The sequence below is a fragment of the Pipra filicauda genome, unplaced genomic scaffold (genome assembly GCF_003945595.2).
Source record: "Pipra filicauda isolate LSUMZ 115617 unplaced genomic scaffold, ASM394559v2 scaffold109_size3271384_pilon, whole genome shotgun sequence".
NCBI lineage: Eukaryota > Metazoa > Chordata > Aves > Passeriformes > Pipridae > Pipra > Pipra filicauda.
The window spans coordinates 265,499-288,352 of record NW_024103540.1 but is presented as its reverse complement, the minus strand read 5'-3'; the positions used below and the strand labels follow the sequence as shown (position 1 = coordinate 288,352).

Genomic DNA, 22,854 nt, shown 5'->3' with positions numbered 1-22,854 from the left:
AATTAATTGTCCTAATATTTTTAGATTAGTGTTTATGATGGGAAACCTTATCCTCTTTGAAGTAATACCCAGAAAATGGCCAAGGCAAACAGCAAGCCTGCTGGGGAAAAGGGAGGGAGGAATGCCAGTTTGCAGACAAAAGTTGGGGTTTTTTTTTCCATTCAATAAGTGTCAGAGATTAATATTACTGAAGCTCTGATTACATGGCCTAATCCATTTTAGTGAATAAATTTGGTCTTGATGTCCATTGCACCTACATTAACAAACCCTCCTCTCTTAGAGAGAGTAGGAGCCTATGGGAGAGATTTCAGATATATTAAACCCCATTACAGAAAATGTAATTTCTGTCAATATAATCCCATGTATTCTTCAATTTAGTACTTTGGAGATAACAAGCTACTTACAATATATTTGCCTTTGGAGGATTAATTTACAAAGTGCACTATCTGGGAGACGCAGGCGGGCTCACATAAGCATAGCTTGTAAGGGTTATCAATTTCTGTGACCCCACAGCAGCCCTGGGAGATCAATTTTTTGAAGCCCTTTAAGATGCTGAATAAAGGAAAATACCAAATACTTAGTGGATATGAAGTATGCTTCCCAGATACTTTAAAAAGGGGGAATAAAAGGCACTAAACATAAAATTTATGTGTTATAAGGTAGCGTAACCTACAGCATTTTGGCTTGGCCAGAAAAAATTAGTGTTTGCTTCAGCTTTACATCCTCCAACCTTCCTCTGGGCATTACCCTAATTTATATGGTTGTCCTTCAGTTTAACAATGGGCACTTTGGCCCACTGAGAAGTTGTGTATATTCGTCAGGGTCTTATTTAACGATGGGGTGGAGTTAAGGGTGTGCTGCTTCTGCGGGGTGTAGGATTCGGTGTGTGCAAAGTGTGTCAGTTTAGGATGGTCCATCAAAGAAAGTTTTCAAGATGATGAACATGGGATGCCTTGAACTAAAGCTGTTTGAATTTCTGCCGAGTGACTTTCCAGGGTGTTTTTTAGTACTCATCTCACCTCAAATATGAGGAGTTTTTACTTTGGCTTTGTGTCAGGTGTGTTCTTATAAGTTCCTTATGTGCCAGTTAAAAAAAAAAAAAAAAGGAGGTCAAATACATTATAACTGAATTCTTGTGGATGTAGGGCAGGCTTCCTCTGCTTGAGCTAGTTCAGTAATTCTGCTGTAGTGTTACAATTGCATAAATTATTGAGACAATTCCCCTTCTCTCCCCAGCGGAACAAGGATTCAACACTATAGAGGCAGTCAGGGTTTCTTAAATCACAGGTGGTGGGCAAAGATGCCAAAATATGGCAATTCAGTCCCTGCTTTTTGTAATGAATGCTAAGGAACAAGGAGGCTGTGAAGCTGTTGCTGAAAGCACAGGTTGCATGGGAAATACCCATGACCAATGAGGTACTCACCCCCTCCCAAATCCTGGAGGGTATGGGGCAACCCTCTCCAGGCCTTTGTTGAGTCTCTTTTCTTCCAAGGCAATGTGCAGAAGAAACTCTTCTTGCCTAAATAATTTGCTGCAGGGAAAAACTAACATATCATTTCTGGTTAGTTTTGCCTTTCTTCAGCAGGCTCATAAGTCATTCAGCCACAACTCGCAAAAAAATTTTTGCTTTCCTTCTTAGATTCTTCCAAACTTGTTAACACACATGTACGTTTTTGTATTAATGATGAGTCATTGTAAATCACTGTTGCAGAGATTAAATAAAATGCTGAAGGGCAGGCTGGGTGCAGATCAGTCATAAATTATTGGCAGCAACACAGCGTGTGGGAATACATGAAATGTGCATGAAAAACATAAACTCATGTCTGGTAGCATGGTCGTTAGCCCAGACTGGGAATGCTGGATTTTCTGGCTGGAATTAGAAGTTTGCCACAGAGCAATCAGTGAAGAGAGCATTTGTTTTCTGCAGATTGAAAGCATTTGAACAATTTTTTTTTTTTGTCATATCTTGAATGCCTTTACAGTATGTGCTGGTTGCATACTTCAGTTCTGTGCCGTAACGAAAAAAAAATGGTGCTTTTCACACATGGGCTGCCCGGTGTTGGGGCTCCCCAGGCTGATGTATATAAATCCTGCTAATGGTGGAAGAGTCACAGGAATGGGGTGATGATGTGAGACGTGCCAGAAAATGTATCCGCAGTAGGGCACATGTCTTTAAAAATACCACAGTCCCTTTACCATGACCCTTTCCCTTGAGTTGTTTTATTTTTTTTAAAGTAATTAAATAATCCACATGGAGGACTTTCCCCCCATCTTCCCCCATGACAGCTTTACTTGCGAATCACCAGCATTACCTTTTAGGACAATCTTTTTGCCTCAGTTGGATGTTTCTATTATGGGAAGAGGGAGCCTTTACCCTGTTGCAAAATAAAAATAAATCTATGCCATTCAGGTCTCTGTTGTGTTGGTTGTTTAACCCCACAGCAGTTTAGGGTTCGAAGCCTGGTAGCATGAACTAGAAGGGGCACTTGTATGGTCTTGACAGCCTATATGGATGTGGTAGAGACTTGACCAAGTACAGGTTAATAAGGTGCTTTTCCCGGGTGATAAAAACTGTGATTGAAATATCCACGAGGTGTGAGCCAATCACTTCTTGCCTCAACTGAGAGCCAGCCAGGCTATATTGAACAATCTATAGGATTTTCTTGCTTACTACATCTCCCCTGAATCCCTTCCCATTAAGAACTAATGGTAAATAATTACTAGTAGTAGTCTACAAGGAAGAGAGAGCAGTTCTCATCAGAGGCTGCACTAGGTGTCAGATGCTTGTTTATGTTTTAGAAAAGACTTGGTACACACAGATAAATGTTTGTATATTTGTGCCTATATAACCTTTCTATATGTGCATGCCTATATGTGACTGTCTCTCCATTTAGAGTTATGTACAACTGCATTGAAATGATCTTAAAAAAAAAAAATTAAGTTTGAAAATTCAAATTCAAATTCAGCCTTTATTAGATGTTTCCATTCTGCTTTTTTCAAAACACCCTTGTGCTATCTAGGGCACAGCCCAGACAATGATGGACCAGCTAGTCAATATTTTATCTTGCCCTCATTCTTCCGTGCTTCGTTTGTTGAGCTGTATTCAAACCGAGCTTGAAGATGGAATTAATAATTACTGCTGGGCTTTCCTATGGCACTTACTGCTGTAATACCCAAGTAATACCCTGACCTCCACATGCTTACATATGCATACAAGGTGGTGGGTCTGCATGGTATTCTTACAGTTCCCCTAAAAAGAGAAATAATAGCATTGTCCCAGTTCACAGGGGAAGAAGTGAGGCTCGAGGAGCTCCAGGTCCAGCACGGTCACAGGTTCTGGGTGGGTCTGGGACTGTGAGGTGACTCAAAATGACAGCAAGTTATTCACATTTAAGGTCCAATGATCATTGAAACTTCATGTTTCATGGAAACTCCCTAGTTTTGAGTGCTTTGGCATCTTATATTGCCAACCTGCAGTGTTGGGTATGGAGGAGAGATATGAGAAGTCAGCAACTGCTGGCAAAACGTTTGGGTTCAGTGATTTTCTCAGTACCTGTTGAGCAGTCCAAGGAAGCAGCAGAGCTGAATCCTCTTCTCCAGTGCACCATTTGGCTGCATTAACCAGGACTGTTTTGCTTTTTTTGCTGCCTTATTCGTTCAACTTTGTCAAAGTTTATTTCCCGTAGAAATCAAATTTTTTTATGTTATAATGCCCTGGCCCGTTCTTATAACAGACATGATCATCATTGGGGTGGTTGAGGCATTGAACCCTATCGAAACTGGTAGCACGAGCTCATAACTGAACTGTTTGCATAGAAATACACTAAAGACTAGGGTGTAAACAGCTTTAATAATATGGCTTCCTAACTCTTGAGTTCTTGATTTCATGTCCATGGCTTCTTTAAATGTCAATTTTATGTGTAATTTCCTAGGCTTGCAAAAAACCCAAAATGAACCACAACCAAACATATTGGAAAAAATTATCAGATAATGTAAGTTTTGCTAATGTCATTCTTGGGGGTAGATGAAGTTAATTTTACTCAACCTTTGTAAGGAAGAAATTTTAAAAGGGCTCCAAGACCAGCCTAAAGATGAGTTTGAAAAATCAGAGATGGGCTTGGGATAGGAAGACCTGACCACCCTACTGTATATAGCACAGTCAGCTCAGGGCATAGACACACAGAAACACTTTATTACTCTTTTAGCCTCCTCACAACTCTCTTCCAGCAGGAAATTTCCTTCTGCCTCCATTTCTTTGCTCGTGGTGAGGACAGTGGTAGAGCTTTGCTGCAGTAGTTGCATGGTGCAGGAAGGGAAGTGCTTTGCCATGGCACGGGCAGGCAGGGTGGCGTGGTGGGGGCAGGAGGATTTTGCACTTCTCCCAGGAAGTGCTCCCCAGAACCCAGCGATGGGTGGGGAGCACCACTGGGAAGGGTGTCCTGTCCATCTGCTCGTCCTGGCTTGCAGATGGTGGGGTTACGGATGGAGCAGATGGGGGGATGCAGATTGGGAGATGCAGATGGAGGGCATGGGGGAAGGTGCTGGTGGGGCAGATGGGAGATGCAGATGGAGAGGTGCAGATGGGACCAGATGCAAATGGGGCAGAGGCAGAAAGCCCTTCCCACTCCTCCACAGAGGTGCAGGGGAAGGAGGAACAGCTGCATGACTTTCCACCTTTTGGGAAACGGTCCCAAGCCCCTCTTTTCTCGCTGTAGTTTTTATATCATAACATGCCAGAGGTTTGGTGCATCTAAAGCACACCCCAAACACCCCCAAATCCAAGTGATAATGTTGTCTGGTGTTTCCCATGTGTTAAGCCCCATGTCAGCCCCTTGGAGGGGATGGAAAGGCTCCTTCATGAGGCTGGGCATGTAACATAAACATCATCTTCGCTCAATTCCTTTGCTGAGGGTGATATTCACCCCGAGCAAAAGGCCAGCACATGACCAGTGCACCACTTTAGTCCCACTTGAGCACTATTTTTAGGGTGTAAGTGGGGGAGGAGGCCAGCAGGGAGGGAGCATAGCAAAGGCAGGTGCTGGTCCTATATGCAGGGTTGGATTTTCACCCCTGCTGCCTACCAAATTGCAGACTACAATAAACAGGGAAATACTCAGTTTGCCACTTTGCAGAGCACATCACACACAGGGATCTTTAGTCCTTGGCGAGCAAAATATCTCCTCGTTTTCAGATGTATCTATTACTGCTTTTGTTGCAGTAAACAGATTAAATGAGAAAAGGTCAAGATGCAATTTGAATCTGTGTAAGAACATAACAAATACTTTTCTGAGTAATCAGATATAGTAAATACAAGTACTTATTTACTTGTAAATGTTAAAACATTCACAAATTATCCTCTCAACTTCAGAAATACGAACTTAACCATCAGATTGTAGAGACAATTTACTTTTGTTCTCTATGTGATTCAAGAATATGTATACAGATGTTGTTTAAACACTGTTTTGTTAATGGGAATACATGTGAAAGCATGAAAAAATAGGAATAAGAAAAAATATATTTCAGGTTTAACAAATACATATTGTTTGATGTTCCAGAGTAAAATAGGACAGTAGGTGTTTTCAACATGAGAATCATCCCCCTCCAAAAAAACCTACTCGGAACACCAAGAGCACTATTTTAAAAAGTATCTTGCTGGGTAAATTGTTGTATCATTTGAGCAGTTCAGAATGTGTGCAGTAAATTAGTGGTTCTAAATGTACCATGTGCTGGATTTTTCAAGCAGATTTTTACATTTATGTTTTCACTAAGTCTTAGCTAATTGTTATGCCTTTCACCTTGAATGCCAATTGTAATAATAATATTACATCTGCAGTCTATTTCTCTGTTCTTAAATTACAGCAATCAGGAATACTCACTAGGTAAAATCCTGTATAGTTACTCATAAGAAAATATTGAAATCAGATGAAAAAATGTTTAGCTTGCATATTGCCTTAGACAGCCCTGGAGAGCTGCCAGGCAGTCAAGGTATTATTAGAAAAGCTGAGCAAATAGCTTACAGGGAGAAGAGCTGTGAATGTAGAGCCATCAGGTACCATTGGATCACCGGATTTTAGGCTGTTGGGGTTTTTTTTGTAGTTCAGTAAAGGCATTTAAAAATGCAGCACGGCAGTTTACACATGCTGTGTTTGGTTTTGGCACGTGGATATAAGGAGTAAGTGGTACAGTTTTGGCATGACATATGAGTGCTTTTCCAAAGGGATCAGGTGCTCAGAGGTGAGTATAGAGTTTTCTTGGAAAAATGCTCCCCTTGGCCTCCAAGTCTTCAGGTGGAGCAGAGGATGAAGAGCTAATAGACCCTGGATTCCTTGCTCAGTCCAGCCTTGTCAGTCTCCACACACTCCAAACTGCCCCAAAACAGGGGTCACCCCATTCAGGAGCGCCAAGGAAAGATGTTTCTGACAGCCCCTGGATTCAGGGTAGGGAAACCAGCAAAGGAAACACCATTTATTTCAAAAGCAAATGTTGAATCATTTTGCATGAGCTAAGTGATTATTGGCACCCTAAGCATTGAGAGAAAAAAACAAAACTGGTTATTTTATTCACACAGATGCTTTTTTGAGAAGGAGAAAGGTTGGTTCCCACTGCAGAGCATCATACAGTGGAAACAGAATTTACCTGCCAATAGTATTGACTGACAAAAGGTGTTTGGTGCTTGAGAATTTAATATACAGCCAAAAAAACCTCCTCTTTTCCCTCTTCTGGGGTGCTTTTGTACCTGAAACACTTTTTTTTTAGTTGGTGTGTTAATGTTCTGTAACAAATGAAATGTCATGTGTCAGGGAAATAAGATGAAAGAGAACCATGCAAATGTTTGGCACTTGCTCTTTTCTCCTCTCCTGCCCTAGCTTTGCCATGCAGGATCAGGGGAGGGGTCAGAATTCTTTGTTTGCTAGTTTTTATTTACAAATACTGAGATTCAGCTGTGCACCATCTCAAAAGAAGGGTTTGGCTTTAAAAAATGCCCATCCAGGACACTATTGTAATGTGGAAATGCTGCATTGCGAGCAAGGGGAGGGCTTGGCACTGTCTCTGTAAATAGAGTTCTCAGGGCTTGGTTTCTTTTTAGTTTCTTTAGATTTATATATAACAAAATAAAATTGAAACTATATATGCCCTCAATATATGAAAAAAAAAGACAGAAGGGAAGAGTAATGGTTTGTCACTGCTTTGCAAGTCAGGCTTTGGCCTATTCTTGTCATAGCTATCTGAAGTGTGTTTACATATAGTTTGCCTTTCTGGTATTTTGGGCTTGCACAGACCTGATCTCCACCTATTTTGTGTCAACAGTTGCTGAGATTGGTGTAGAGTGGTTAATCATCACAAACTGAAACACCAACACGTGGAGAGAGGTGCCCTCAGAGACCCTCTCTCACGCTTAAATCAGACTCTTGCCCTGGGCTGCACCTGCATAAAACAAACTGCCTGGCTCAAAACTCAGCCTGAAATAGTATAAATGGGGCAAATGTTTCCTTCTTCTTGGTTCAACCAATTTTCTCTTCTGAAAAACGAAACACAGCCAGAGGGGCAGGGCGAGGACGTGCTTTTGAGGGTGTGTGTTTTGCCCTGCCTGCCCTGGAACGATTTTGGTGTAAATGATGCATGGCTGGCTACACCAACCTTAGCGCCAAGCAGGCTTCAGCCTTTAATTTGACTTTTCAAAAAGAAAAGAAACGGCAGCAGATGCTGAAAAAATATTCCTTCTGCAGTTCTTCAATGAAATCTAGGTCATGTAACAGTTTCACGGGTTATTTTTTTTTTTTCTCTGCCCAGGCACTGTAGTTCTTGTGGCTTTTTTGGCTAAGGATAAAGTGTGATACCAATAGCTGCTGTTGAATTCAGATTTATCCCAGAGACGTCCAACTTCTCACCTGGTTTATAAAGGTGGTTTGTACCATCTGGGGGCTGATCTCTAAGCTTTCTGTGTCCCGTGGTCTCACAAATTCTTTTAATCTTTGACATTCCTCTGACCTCCCTGTGTGTGTTTTGTTGGTGTTGTTTTCTGACAGTGTCTTTTCTTCTGCTCTGAATAAAATGCTGTCAGGAGTAGGATTATAAGCAAAATGAATTACTTCACTTAATGGGAAATTATGTTTAGATAAAGTAGATTACAAAGTAGGCTATTAGTAGTGGTTAGAAAACAATGTTTTGAAGTAGGATATCTTGGGGCAGGGAGAGTTTGTTCAGAAGTGTGAGGTTGTTTTTCAGGTTGGCTGTGACTCAGAGTTGTATCTTTTGTGGCTTCTGGGGGAAAAAAAAAAGAAATAAAGAATTCAAACCAGTTTTTCAGGTGCCCACATCACACAAAATACATCAGTGTTCTTGTATTTGTTGTCTTGGTTGTGGTGAGGAGGGCACAACCACAGGAATCAAAGCTTCCCTCAACATCCCAAACCAGTGTCTCGGTGTATAGCCCGGAGCCTGTTTCATGTGCAGACACTGGTCCAATATAGGGGTGTATTATATTTTCTCTTTGGGGGCTGCAGGGGCGTTTTCCCCCAAAGACACTTGCCAAGATTTTTGGTTTGGCCACCCTGGGCTTGCTTCTCCTTGTGCTACAGGCTGGAGGAACTCCTGAAGGGTGACAGGGTGTGGAGTTAACTTCATACTGCTTTGGTGGCCTTCTGGAGATGAGGAGATCCATCCAGGAGTGCAGATAGATTATTTCTCACACCCTTCAGTGAGCAGGAACACACTTAAACTAGCAGCAAGATGTGGGAGAAGCCTTTCTTCTTTCACTTGGGCTGGAGGACCAGGCGCTGCTTCCAACTCCCATGCTGTATGCCTGATGAGTAGGAATGAACAGGGAAAAAGCCGCTTGGACAAGGCTCCCAAACTGATGTATGGAAAAAACCTTGGGCCTGAAGGAGAACCCCCTGTGTTTATAACACTTGTGATTCATGAGAAAACTCAGATATCGTGCAGGCACCTCTCACGAGCACTACATTCCCTTAAATAAGAGGTTGTGCTGATTCGACAATGGACATGGAATTGCTGGAATAGAGAGGAGTGTTTTCAAAGAAATAGCCAATATTTGGCTATCAGTTCTTATCTGTTCCCAGCGTAAATCCTTGCCATCGAGTGGGGCTCAGGTTGTTGATTTGAAGTGATCTGCTGAAGAAAAGCTGCTGGGTTGCATTGTTGGCGTGCACCAGATGAGGACCCAAGTTACGGAGTCCAGACAAGCTCTCCTAAAGGACCAGGTGTAAAGCTGTCTTTCAGACCCTCCTCAGAGCTGTTAGAAAACCCTGAGCTGGGAGATGTGCATCTCAGCCTGGGCTGCTCTCAAAGCTTGTAGAGAGCCTGCACACCCTCTGTTACGATCATTTTTGTGGGAGGCAAGGTTTTGTCTGGTAGCATGTTGTGTGCCCAACCACAGCGCTCTAGGGGGGCCAGTGCTGTCCTGGGTGGGAGTTAGAGCAGCCTTAGTGCTGCTCTACTAGATGAATCCTTGCCATATTCCTTAAAGGCTAATTGTGGCACATGGAGATCAGCAGAGTACAGCTGCGCTGGGATTTAGGAGCAGGGAAGAGACGGGAGGTCAGCTCCACTGGCGCTTTGCCATGTAAAGATTTCCCCTTACATCATCTGGCTGCCGAGGGCGAGTTTACATCTGCCTTGCACCCCGAGGGAATTGCGGTGTCAGGGAATGAGGTTGCTGAGAGTTCTCCCCAGTGCAGCCGAGACCTGCAACATGGCTGGTGCTCTGACTCCCTGGCATCGGCAGGGAGACGTCTGAATGCTGGACCTGGATTTTCACCGGAAACATTCCATGTTGGCAAAGCTTTTCTGGGTGGAATATGTGAATGATAGGGGAGGAGGAGATGAAGGAGAGCATACCAGAAAGGCCAACAGCAACTCACTTGTGATGTAGAAGGGCACAGGAGATGGGTAGAGCAGGGAGATGTATCTCCAGGGAGCCCTTCCCCAGGCACGTTGGCTCTTCACTCCTCTGCAGCAAGTCCCTTCCTTAAATTTCATTCAGAACTAGGCAAATAAATACAAATAGATTTTAGCCCCATCCTGCTGGGGAACAGGGAAAATTTTTCAAAACGGGATTGTTTCCTGCCTGGCTTTCTCCTAGAAAGGCTCGTTGAGCAGCCACAGCCATGAGCCCTGCAGAGATATGGGACTAGGGGAGCATTTTGGCCAAGGGAGAAGCAGGGCCAGGAGCTTATGGGTCCCAGTTTGATGGAAAGCCACCAGCTTTCCTTCTGCATCCAGAGCACAAGCCACCACCAGGCTTGCTACTATCCCAAGGCAGTCACCATGTTTACGTGTTTTCTCATAGGGCTGGTAGTGACAGGACAAGGGGGAATGCTTTAATAGGGTGGGCGTAGATTAGATATTAGAAAGAAATTCTTCACTGTGAAGGTGGTGAGGCACAGGAACAGGTTGCCCAGAGAAGTTTTGGATGCCCTATCCCTGGAAATGTTCAAGGCCAGGTTGAATGGGGCTTGGAGCCATGTGATCTAGTGAAAGGTGTCCCTGCCCATGGCAAGGGGGGGTTGGAACTGGATAATCTCTGTGGTCCCTTCCAACTCAAACCATTCTAGGATTTTATAATCCTATGGTGGTGGGGTGCTCCCCCAAATACAGTCTTTTTATTTGGAGGCAAGATGTGCCTAGCAGCAATTTGAGAAGAAAACCTGGTATGGAGCAAGACGGGAAAGCTCCCAAGCTTAAAGGCCTGGGAGAAGAAGAGATGGCCAAAGGCAGAGCTGGTGCGTGCTGGGCCGACCAAAATGTGGGGCATAGCCGGCTCTCTTACAAGGAGCACATACCTGATCTCATCTCTCTGCTTTCTATTTTTGCCCTCGATATGCTCACTGCATTAGCAGACTTGGCTTGGGAGGCATTCGATAGCACGCTCCTGCTCTAAAGCAACTTTTCTGAATGCACGACATGAATCCTCCATTGGTGGGGTCACGCAGTAATGCTTGAAGTCAGAAGCTATTTTTAAAACTAAATTGCAGAACCACACATGGCTTTCATTAGTGCTTTACATCAAATTTGTCAGCTAATTAGTGGTTTTTCATCACCAGTTTTTGCATAGTATTTTATTTATTCGCTCTTCAATATTGTCTTGCGACAAACCCCTCAGCCCTATATACAGTCCCTGGCACTGGTGCTGCCAGCAGAGGAGGGAGGAAGAAGAGAGCCTGCAGGAGACCTTTCTGATCCTCCTGATGGATGGGCTCTCTGTGTTTGGAGTATATTCCAATATTACGTGTCTGGAGTGGGCGGTTTGCAGCCCGTGTACTCTCTTCCCTCCCTACCTCCATTTAGTGTTGTAAATGATGTATTGCAGTCCTGAACTGTCTTCGGTTCGGAGGAGGAGGAGAAACTAAGAAAAGTTGCCAAACATGACTTCATAAGGTTTGACTTTAAATTGAACAAAGTTTCTTGAGCATCTTGGATTTTTTTTTTTTTCTTTACAAATAAAGGGAGTACAGAGAGCATGGATTGCTAATGACTGGTAGTTACGGGTCATTAAGCTCACTAACTGACTTCGAGATCAGAACTTTCTAATAACAGCAGTAAGCACTCTTTTAACATTTATTTCTCATTTTAGGGATGGGGAGATGTGATTACCATTTGAAAGTCTGCAGTTATTTTTTTCTGTTCATAATTACAGAGGCAGCTTGTTATTTTCAAGGCTGATTTTAAAACATTTGAAAGTATTCAGTGAAATAATTTCTGTGGTGTTTTATTTTTTTTTCTTTTCTTTAACTGACTCCTTTAAAAAGCTCTGGAAAACAAACACAGAGGGAAAAAATGAAAATATGTTAAAATAAGGAATAAAGCAGTTACTGAAGTGTAATAATCTCGGTTTATAGCACACTTTCCATTTAAATTGGTTTTATTAGAGATAAACCTGTTAAGCGTTGAGGAATTAAGTGCTGAATAGAGAAGGTTGTTTCGTTGCTGAATAAATGAAGGATCCCAGTATGCAGAAAAGAGTGCGACTTGATTTTACAAGTGAATAATTTGCCAGTTTGAAGGGCTCTGGTTACTTTGGCATCTGTTATAAAAATGATGATTTGCTTGTTGTCAAGAGGGATACTGTTTTTTTCAGAGGGGCAAGAGAGGTTTTAGCACTGGGGTTTGTAGGCACTTTGGGCTTTCTCATTCTCCTTACTCCTGGTTTGCTAGAAGGAGCTCAAGGAGAAAATGAGGCAGAGAGATTTTTGGGAACTTCTTGGCACTGCTAGTGAGACACAGACTTCTGTCATGCAGCGCTTTGGGACAATATTGAGAGGGACCAGCCTGCGACTTCAAGTAGCAAAAGTCAGTAATGGTGTGAAACTCTCTTCATTTGGGAGGGCTGGGGGCAGAGAAAAATTCAATAGACCGCAAAGTCTCAGCATCATCTTTCAGACAGCTGGTCCTGGAAAATTTCACTGAAAGACTGCAAATTGGAAGTCCCCACAATCGCTCTGTCGATTCTTGAGCAAAGGTGACTTTGGAAATTTGTGACAGCAGAGGAAGGTCTTGTTTTATTCACTCGACAGAAGTGAAATACAAGGGGAAGGGAGAAAGAACAGATCTGTGCGGAAAATGTCACTTGGGCTGTAACCTGAGCCTTAGCGAGCTGTGCCTTTCGGAGGGTTTGGTGACCCTCTGAAAATCCTTGCTCTCTGGCTGCTATTATTGTAGCCAATTTCCAACTAAAATAAGTCTTTTGTCATCACCAGCCATGCAGCCTCTTGCTGAGAAGAAACAAAACTTGTGCGTGGCAGCGAGGGCGGCCAAGCTGAAGGTCAGAGTGCAGAGGCAGATTGCTGCATCCCCGGGGCTGGGGCTGGAGCTCACCCGTGGGACCGGCGATGCACCAACAGGGGAGTCTGCCAGTGACCTCTGGAGACAGACCCCAGACAAGAAGCCTAAGAGAAAACATCCTAGTAAAATGCAAATGGGAGAAAAGAGGGTTTCCTCCTCCTCCTCCTCTTTAGGCTTATGCAGGTGGAGTTGCTGGGTTTTTTTCTTGCTTTTTGGTATGCGGCAGAAAGCGCAATCCCATGTGTCCAAATAGGACAAGGAAAACTTAAATTGAAAAAAAATAGTAAATACCCTAAACTTTTGTGTTTGCCCAACTGTTCAAATGTTTTCTCCACGCCAGATCCTTCCTCTTGCAAAACAAAAAAGGAAAGAAAAAAGAGCTTGTAGAAAGGAACCCAAATCACTTTGAAACGTTCTCAGCTCTCCTTGGGCTGGGAGGTGGGTACAACTTGTACACTGAGGGATCTTGTGTTGTCTGTGCCACTACTCTTTTGAGGCAGAAAACCCAAAACAAAAAAACCCCTTCTTCATCAGAGCAAAGGTACCAATGCATAGAGCCACTGGTATGGGGAAAAATACCTTATACAAGTTTTTGAGCCTGACTTGGTCTTTGTGCACATGAGTAAGGTTATGCGTCTGTCTTAAGTTTTATTCTGAGTTGTATTTTGATAATACTCCATTTCAGTAGCATTTAGTATGCAAATATCTTTTTTAGGTCCCGATTCCTCTGAACTTTTAAAAATTAGAGTGACTTAGGGTTTCTTCTCTTAAGATAGGTGAATATGAACATTTGGGAAAAGGGACAGGGAGATTTTTCCTGTTAGCTTTTCTATTCCGTCATTTTTGCTGATGTTAACATCAGCCTGGCACCCTGGGAATTCAAAGAGTGATCAAAAGATCCTGGCCCTTTTCTCAAAGCAAAAAAAAAAAAAAAAACAACCCAGAATATAAAGAAATTAACCCCATGTCCATGTATTTCTGCAGCAGCAGCTAATTCGCAGTTTTGCTTGCAAAGAGTTCTCAAATGTGATTTATAAACATAGTAGCACTGCATTGTGCTCTCTCAGGGCAAGCCACATTAATAGTTTTAATCTGATGGGTTCTTAGGAATTCCAGGTTTAGGATGCAGGAAGAAACTTGAAAGTGAATACTTTCTTCTTTATTTTTCTTTTTTCTTTTTCTTTTTTTTTTTTTTTTTTTTTAATGCATAGTGGTTTGGAGTCTACTATAATGCAAAGTAAAGCGTTGTGTTACAAAGGCAGGGAGGATGGGACAGAAGGTTAAAGGGCATCCTGGAAACAAACAGCTGGACCAGTTTATTTAAACAGATACAAGGATGGGGAGCTGACCTCCGTTTGACTTCTAGTGGGAGGAGCGAGAATGTCATTTTATTACTTTGCCCAGAAGGAAAATGTTCTTGCGTCTGAATTCCCCCCGAAGACATCCAAACACTGGGCTGTTTGGCAGAATTGCTACTTATAGAAAATACTTACATGAATGCGTAGGAAGAAGATAACTGTTAAGTACCTGTGTGTAAAACGTTCCTAAAGCAGATATCCCAAGCGATAGCATGGGGCAAACGGGTGAGAATATGTTTTACCGTAGGCACGTCTGGCGGATAATTATTGGTAAACTCTAGATATATAGTTTATTCTGGTATATTAGTGTATATACTATGTATAGTATAGTTTATTATCTTCAGATCCCCCCCCTTCTTCTTAAAAGTGCTTGTAGTTTGGCAGAGAAGGAGGAGAAGGTCTTGAAGTTGGGGTGTGCGTGCTTGATGTTGCTCAGCATTTCTTTGGGGTCAAAGCTGTTGAAAAAATGAAGGTTTTGGTGACCAGTCACTCTCATGGCTACCAAAAATCCTTCCCCTTTTCCACAGTACCAAGTCCTGGGAATGCGGCAGGAGAAGGATGGAGTAAACACAGCAAGAGCCTTGCCAGACTTGCAAAAAGAAGTGGCTGAGGCACTAGGGTTCTGTGTTGTTGTTTTACTTTGAAGAGTTACTGTGAAAATTGCTTTCTGCAAATGCAGATTACAGATATTAAACAATTTTCCAATTGGTCATGGAGCTAAGGCAGCTAATGGGGGAAAAAAAGCAGATTTCTTTTAATTGCTTATTTCACATGGTGTTTGTGCTACACCTGTGCTTATAATGAGAAAGGAAAATTAGTCTAACCTTCTGCTCACATGATTTTAATTTTCATGGTTTGTACAAGATAATGATAAACTGATTTGCAACACTGTTTGCTGGCATTGAGGGTGGTGTTTATTGGAAATGTGTAGAAAAATTGATCCAATACTGTTGCTGACAAAACATGACCTAGTTCAGGTGTAAGGTTTCCAGACTGGCACCCAGATTTGGTGCCTTTGAGCCCGTTTCCTCAAGACAAGGGGTTTGATAAGGACTCACCATCTTGATTAATTTTTGCAGGACTTTGAGTATTGGGTGTCAGTGGGGAATGGGAGATAGGAGGAGTCCGAAATCGCTGTGCTGGTCTTTGATGAGGGCAAAAGAAACAGCATGGGGCAGTGGTTTGCTATTCTTCTCCCCTCTGGTGTAGGGGAATGGGTGGGCAGAGCTGATTCCCGCGGAAAGATCCTGGTGGCTTTATCTCTGTGGTAGGAGAGCTCCTGCTAAGCCACCTCAAGCAAAGGCAATGAAAACAAGTATCAAGTATTCCTTTGTGAAGTTTCCCATCCCAGTTTACGAGTGTGGTGCAGTTTAGCCAATGCTCACGCATCTTCCTTTACTAGTAAATGTTGTGGCGTACACATTTTTATTATTCTTTTTGTCTCTCCTAAAGAATGAAAAGTCCAGTTATGCAACTTTGCTGTGATCAGATCTCTGTGAAGATTTTTTTTCCAAATGGATTTTAACTAAACTTTCTGATGAGTGAAATCTCAAGAGAGGTTCTTCAAATGCTCTTCATTCAGATAGGTTCCCAGCCATGATGTCCAGCCTCCTGACTTCAGAGCCACAAGGAGACTGGGGCACTTGTGATCTCTCTCCTTCTTCTGTTTTGCTCCAAATTATTTTGAATATTTCCAAATAAGCATTGCATGACTAACTGAGGCGAAGAACTACAGAAACACAAGGAGTAGGGTTGCAGATTGCTATTTTTAAAAATGACCGTACCTTCTTTTTTTTATTATTTCCAAAGATCTGCTTTTCATTGTTCGGGGGGGAATTTTCAGTATTCCAGTAATTACAGTTTAACAAGATGTTTGCTGTAAATGGTCAGGCCTAGCTGGAGAAAACAGGATTATAAATTCAATTACTGTAAAGCTATGACCTCGCCTTGACCCCCTCAGACTTTGCATAAAGAGAGGGAGGGGGGAAAAAGCCCACCAAGAAATGGCTAGGAGGAATGCATGGCTCTGAAGTCCCCAGCAGTGTGACTTAGTGGTGATAAAAGTCCAGACGTTCCCTCATTTGATGGGGTTCTGCCATCACAGTTCATTATCTTAATAGTGGGCATTAAAAGGGAATTAGGTTTGCAAGAGGTAGGGGCAGGTTTTGATAAAGAAAAAAACTGGAAAAAGAAGTCAGAGGACATAAGGCAGAAATGACACTAATGAGGGGGGAGGTAGCAGATGCCCTCACGAACATCTCGCTTCACACGTTTTTGTTTTTTCGGTGCCCCATTCTGTATTGAGAAGAGCGTTGCTGGTATTGTTTCCTGAAAACTCGGCTAATTCCCCCATGAAAAGATGAAATGGAAGTGTCCAACTGTGGTAAAAAGCAGGCAAACATAAATCAGCTTGGAAACCCCAAGCTCGTGCTCTCAAAGGTCATGAGGGTTAGAGGTTTAGCAGTGTTTGCATCCCCATGCAGCTCGATGGAGAGCGCCACAACAAGGGCAAGAGGGCTTGGGGATGGGTGGAAGACATCCCTTCCCTAACCATTTGCTTTCCTTTTTTTTTTCTTGCAGGTTTATTAATGCTAGAAGAAGAATAGTTCAGCCCATGATAGACCAGTCCAATCGAGCAGGCAAGTCCCCAATAGTAACTGTATTCAAGTCACGCAGGCGAAAACCATCCTCAAGCCATTCACGGGGAGGTCCATTACCTGGTAAATAAATGAGAAATGAATGCTGGGAGTGATTGACAATTAAAATACAACCAGCTTTCTTTCATTACGACTCTAATCATTTTAACATGATTAAAAACATTCGGGGGAAAAAAAAGACACTGAAAATTCAAAACGAAAAACTAAAATGATCCGCTCCATGACCGGACTTTCTGTACATGATCCCAATTATTCTTATTTTTTTTAGCAGTTGTTTGGAGTTTTCCTTTTACCAGCTCTTTCTGCTCCTGTGACCACTCCCTGGTGCATGGCTTGGTGTGGAATTGCTGTAAACTTTATTACCTGTCAAAAGGGCAAAGGGGTCAGAATCGCTTGTGGGACTCAGTAAAGTTCAAAGACATTCAATGAGGTAGAGCTTTATGTGCTTTAATAACCCAAGGCAGCTTACTTCTGAAGCCGGCTTTTAATGTACAGTCAAAACCTCCAGTTCAGGTAGTGGTACTTGTACAGGGTTCTTTTGTCCCTTGGCTCTTCTTTTTAGTAGCTGTCTTTTGGGATTGCTGAGAATTTGCTGTTTACTTTGGGGGGATTTATTTCTACTTCTTTAAAAGACCTTAAGTTTCCACATGCTGGTTCTGTCTGGGGTCCTGGCTCGCAGCTCTGTGCGGGTATTTACCATCAAGGATTACCAGAGCCCGTTAGTCCCAGTTGGTTTTGTTTTCCAAGTCTTGCTGTCAAACTCTCCAAATACATTGTTGTCCAAGATGCCTTTGGACCACACTTCCTCTTCAAGTACATTTGATTATTTGTCATTAGAGGTAAATATCTGGCATGGACATGTTCAGATCCTACTCTTAGAAGGCACAGGGGCGTAATTTAACACACTGTGATTTCAGTGTGACTATTCCAGCCATAAAATCCGGCTCCTATACAGGTTTTTGCATTGACGTCAGCAGCGGCAGCAGCTGGAGCCCGGGCTCCTCACGTCTCAAGATTTCAGTTTGCAAACTTCATTTCCAAACTTGCAGAAGGAGATTAAGCCAAAACTTAAGCGTGCTTGTTAGGCCGGCGCTAAATTCGCACAGTAGATATTTTTCCCTCTCTTTTGAGCCAACAATGATAGCCCGCGGGTAGGGGGGGTTGCGTCTCGATGCCGTGAGAAGAGATGACCCTCTTGGCTGCTGCTAAAAAGCAATGTTCTGCACTTTTCCAGTAAGTCAAGGAACACCCTATAACCCCGACGGGCAGCCGATGGGAGGTTTCGTGATGGACGGCCAGCAGCACATGGGCATCCGAGCACCAGGTAAGCCCTGGGGGAGCGTCACCCACCTATGGGTGGCCTCGGTCGCGCCACTGCAGGTAAACACACCTCCGCCCTCCGCTGCCGTCCCAGCTGCCTGCCTTGCCTCACCTGTCTTCTGCCTGCCTTCCACACCGCCGAGGGAAACCAGGCACCTCCGTGCTCGAGCGGTCCTGGACCCTCTGCCGGTGCTGTGTTTTGGAAAGGGGCTTTTGGCACTATCTGTTGACTTTGCTCATTTTCTGGCATCTTCTTGGATTTTTATCTCCCTCTAGGACCTATGAGTGGAATGGGCATGAATATGGGCATGGAGGGGCAGTGGCACTACATGTAACCTTCACCTAGGTAACCAATGGCAAAGCCAGGGGGAAGTAAGTACAAACGAGGTCTTTGTTCTCACTTTGTCCGAGGGATATTTGTCTTCTTGCATTTCCCTATGTTCTCCCTGCCCATAGCCTCATGCTTGTTCCTTCCTTTCCATCCATCCATCCTACGCCTGGGCTCCTTCGGGTTTTCTCTCCCTCTGGTTCAGCTCAAGCTTTCCAAGCTCCCAAAACCCCCCGTGCGCGCGCGCGCCGTACGCTGACGCTGCCGTACATCGACGCCGCCATACATTGATGCTATTATCCATCCCCGAGCACATGACAAAACAAGGAGCAGCCGGGGAGGTGGGGGAGCCCGTCGTCTTGGCAACAGACTGATTTGCAAAATGTAAGCGGTCTGCAGCAGCGCAGGGAGAGGAAAGAGCATGTCCCCAAAGTGTCATAAATCTGTCTAACCGCAGTTGATGCATGAGTTACATTTCTCCCGCTAACCTGCAAGACACCAAAAAAGCCAAGCGGAGACTTCTCGTAGGGTAGGAAAAAAGAAACACACCAAACGAAAAAACGGCAGCTTCACTTAGTTGCGTTTTGGAAGGCGATGGACAAAACTTTGATTTCTTTTTTTTTTTTTTTTTTTCAAGTTTATTTCTCTTTGTCTGTCCGTCATAATGGGATTACGTGTGGCAAAGGAAAAAGAGAGAATACAAAATAGAGGTGTGCGCAGCAGGCTATGGAGCTTAGCCCAGGCTAATTGACTATATCCAAATTAAGTATGCCATCACTTGCAGTGTGACAAATGGATTTGACTTATTCAGTATACAAAAATAGAGATCATTAATGCAATCTTCAGTGGCAGGCCTCGCGAAGAAAGCCTAGAAAAACTGTCCCAGTTTTTTTTTTCCCCTCTTGTCTTTTATAGGGGAAAATACATTATACGAATTTCTGTATTTTCTTTTTTTTTAAGAGTAAAGTGGTTTGAAACACCAAGACACCGATACCATGTTTAAATGGTGCATGATTCTGTTCCTCTTCCTCTTTTCTGGAGTTGAAAGAGTTATTTCAGCATTTTTGTTGTGCCCCCAGCCTATATTAACATAGGGTTTGAAGTTACCCAGGGCAAGTGTATTTCGTAGTACTCTTCTCTGGGCCCAAGTCAAAACTAAGTTTTAACAATTAGCTGTGAAAACATTCCTCTGAGCTTGGGAATGCAACAGCCTTATTACCTCATCATGAAAATTTCTAGCTTAGTTAATTTAAATATTGTTTCTTAGTTTCTGGGTCAATTAAATTTAAATGATGTATTTTATGCTTCGTGACCAATTAAATTAATAGGTTATTACAAAAAATATTATCATCTTTTTTGATTAAAGAGCTGTGAGTACAGTATATTTTATAAGCAATTTTCATTAGTTCAAAACTGTTCCTTTAGGCTAGATTAAGCAGCTATTCATTGCTAGAGCCTTGAGACCTGATTCCAAGGTGTTCGGCGCATTCACAGCGCGCTCTTACTTAGAACTAAAGCCAATTGAACCTACTTAGCAATAGCGTATGCCTTTCACCCTTGATGATTATGGAGCTTATAGCTCTCCGAAACAATACACCTGTCAGTTCCCATCAGCTACAGCAATCCAAGCAGAAGGCAGAGGCCCACAGAAAGCAGGAGGTTTTATTGTTTTAGGTCCAATTTTTTTTCTTATTGTTCTCCCAAACCCACTGAAAGGTTTGACTGAGTTGCGCGTCTGATTTTTTTTTTTTTTTTTTTTTTTTTTTGTGGCCAGAGGTGAGCAGGGGGGAAAGAATTAATTGATAACTGTTATTGATTATATATATATTTTTTTAATGTGTTTAAAAATACGGGTTTGGTTTAACAGTTGTGCTTAGTAATCCTATCAATTTCGGCTTCATACAAGGCCTTTGTTCAGCAACGTATGTTCTTGTTGTATAGCATCTACTTGAATGGCACAAATACTTGGGAGAGATTCCAAGTGATCAGGCTCAAGAGCTAAATAAATAGCTGTTGATAAACCTTGACACCTATTTAACCCATCTCTCCTCCTGAGCCCCTCATTAACGACAACGAATTCCCTGCCCTGTATTCCCAGCATGCTTTTACAAGTGGGGAGACGAAGGCAGGTGGCTGGAGTAAGGTCATGGGGAATGGAGCCCACCTGAGAGCCCTCACAGGGCTTGGTACCACCACTTCTTGTGACTTTAGTTATCTTCAGGCTGGCTCTGCCTCTCGCGTGCTTCCAGATCAGAAACATCTCCATTGCATATGCTCCTAACTAGAAAAGGAGAAAGCGGTTTTATTTCCAAAAACTCTGTATTTGGAGGGGAGAAGAGGTTCTTGGGGGGCTTCTTTTTGACCTGGGAATCGTTCCTGTTGCCTTCATTGTGAGTCCATACATAGACTCTGATTCCACAAAGGCAACTTGCGCTCGCGTATCCGTGACTCTGCATCCCTCCTTGGGCTCAATCCCGGCCTTCTGTGCCCGAGCAGATGAGCTTCGCGGCCCAATGTCGGCAGCCAGTCCCCACCACTCACCACCACCTCTTTCTCTCCGCAGGGCTGCAAAGTATGCCAGGGGATTATGTGTCTCGGGGTAGTCCAATGGGTATGAATATGGGACAGCCAAGCTATACCCCGCCCCAGATGCCCCCCCATCCTGCTCAGCTGCGTCATGGCCCCCCCATGCATACCTACATTCCTGGACACCCTCACCACCCAGCGATGATGATGCATGGAGGACCACCCCACCCTGGAATGCCCATGTCAGCATCAAGCCCCACAATGCTTCATACCGGCGAGCCAGCAGTGAGCGGACAAGTGATGGACATTCATGCTCAGTAGCTTAAGGGAAACACACGTTGTCTGCAGCGATGGTAGATTTCAAACATTGTCTTTCTGCAATGACTATGGAGTTCTTGGTGTCAACTTTGGACCAAGGGACGTTCCAGTTCTTCACAGGGACCCTGAAAAGCAGGAAAACACCAACCGAAGTCAACTTCTGGGGACATGCTAAATACCTATATAAGACATTAAGAGAACAAAGAGTGAAATATTGTAAAATGCTATTATACTGTTATCCATATTACGTTGTTTCTTATAGATTTTTTAAAAAAAATGTGAAATTTTTCCACACTATGTGTGTTGTTTCCATAGCTCTTCACTTCCTCCAGAAGCCTCCTTACATTAAAAAAGAAGCCTTACACTTATCCTGCAAATGACAGAAAGGGCTTATTTGCAGGATTTTTAGAGCATTAAAATAACTATGTCAGGCAGAAGAATCTTTCTTCTATCCTAGGATTTCAGCCATGCACACTCTCTCTCTCCCCCCTCTCTCCTCCTCTCTCTCTGTCTGTCTTTCTTCCCTTTCTCTCCCTTTCTCCCCATCTCTCTCCCTCTCTCTCTTTCTAGCCTGGGGCGTGAATTTGCATGTCTAATTCATTTACTCACCATATTTGAATTGGCCTGAACAGATGTAAATCGGGAAGGATGGGAAAAACTGCAGTCATCAACAATGATTAATCAGCTGTTGCAGGCAGTGTCTTAAGGAGACTGGTAGGAGGAAGCATGGAAACGGAAAGGCAGTGTATTTGAAGCCTAATTGTCACATCAGAGCATCCTTGTCCCCATGCAGCAACCACCACCTTGTACATCACTTCCTGTTTTATGCAGCTCGAAACATGGACTGAAGATTTATTTTTAATATGTTGACTTTCTTTCTGGGCAAGACATCGGTCATGTGTGCATTTTTTTTTCCATAGTCCCATCATGGAGCATTTATGTATACATTGTAAATAAATTTTGTGCAAAAAGGACTGGAAAAATGATCTGTATTATTGCAATTTTTTGTAAAAGTAGCAGTTTGGTATGAGTTGGCATGCATACAGATTTACTAAGTGGGATAAGCTAATTATACTTTTGTTGTGGTTAAACAAATGCTTGTTGATAGCCTTTTTCTATCAAGAAACCAAGGAGCTAATTATTATTAATAATAATCATTGCACACTGAGTCTTAGAGTTTCTGATTGAAACAGTTTGGATTGTATAATAACTCAAAGCCCAGTTGTAGTAGTTTGAGTGCAGTAATGAAATCTGAATCTAAAATAAAAACAAATTATTTTTTGTCATGGTGACTCCACTGCTTGCAAAATTTGTTTCCTGTCCCCATGCAGTATTTGTAGCCATTCTATCCCAAATTGGGAACCGAGCAGCTACAAAATTCAGCTGGCTCTGGAGATGTTATCTATCATTTGCTATTTAAATATCAGCTTCATATTTAAAGAATGTAAAAATAATGCTACCCTCAGTAAAGAAACTTTCTTGGAACTTGCACTGTAAATTTTCAGGATGGGAACTGTTGCCTGTTAATAAATGTAATATCGTAGG

The 22,854-nt window shown here is 42.9% G+C and overlaps 1 protein-coding gene across 2 annotated transcripts in view; it reads left to right on the top strand.

The window, feature by feature from the left end:
* MEIS1 (Meis homeobox 1) overlaps positions 1-22,595 on the top strand; it is a 107,645-nt gene extending 85,050 nt beyond the window's left edge. The window contains exons 10-13 of one of the 2 annotated variants that reach the window (XM_027751869.2): positions 16,741-16,799; positions 18,052-18,141; positions 18,414-18,509; positions 21,029-21,291. In XM_027751869.2, the coding sequence (XP_027607670.1) occupies positions 16,741-16,799; positions 18,052-18,141; positions 18,414-18,472 (208 nt within the window). In that variant the 3' untranslated portion in view covers positions 18,473-18,509; positions 21,029-21,291. Of the gene's footprint in view, positions 1-16,740; positions 16,800-18,051; positions 18,142-18,413; positions 18,510-21,028 lie in introns of both variants that reach the window. The other variant, XM_027751696.2, reaches the window with a different exon arrangement.
* The last annotated feature ends 259 nt before the right edge of the window (positions 22,596-22,854 follow it).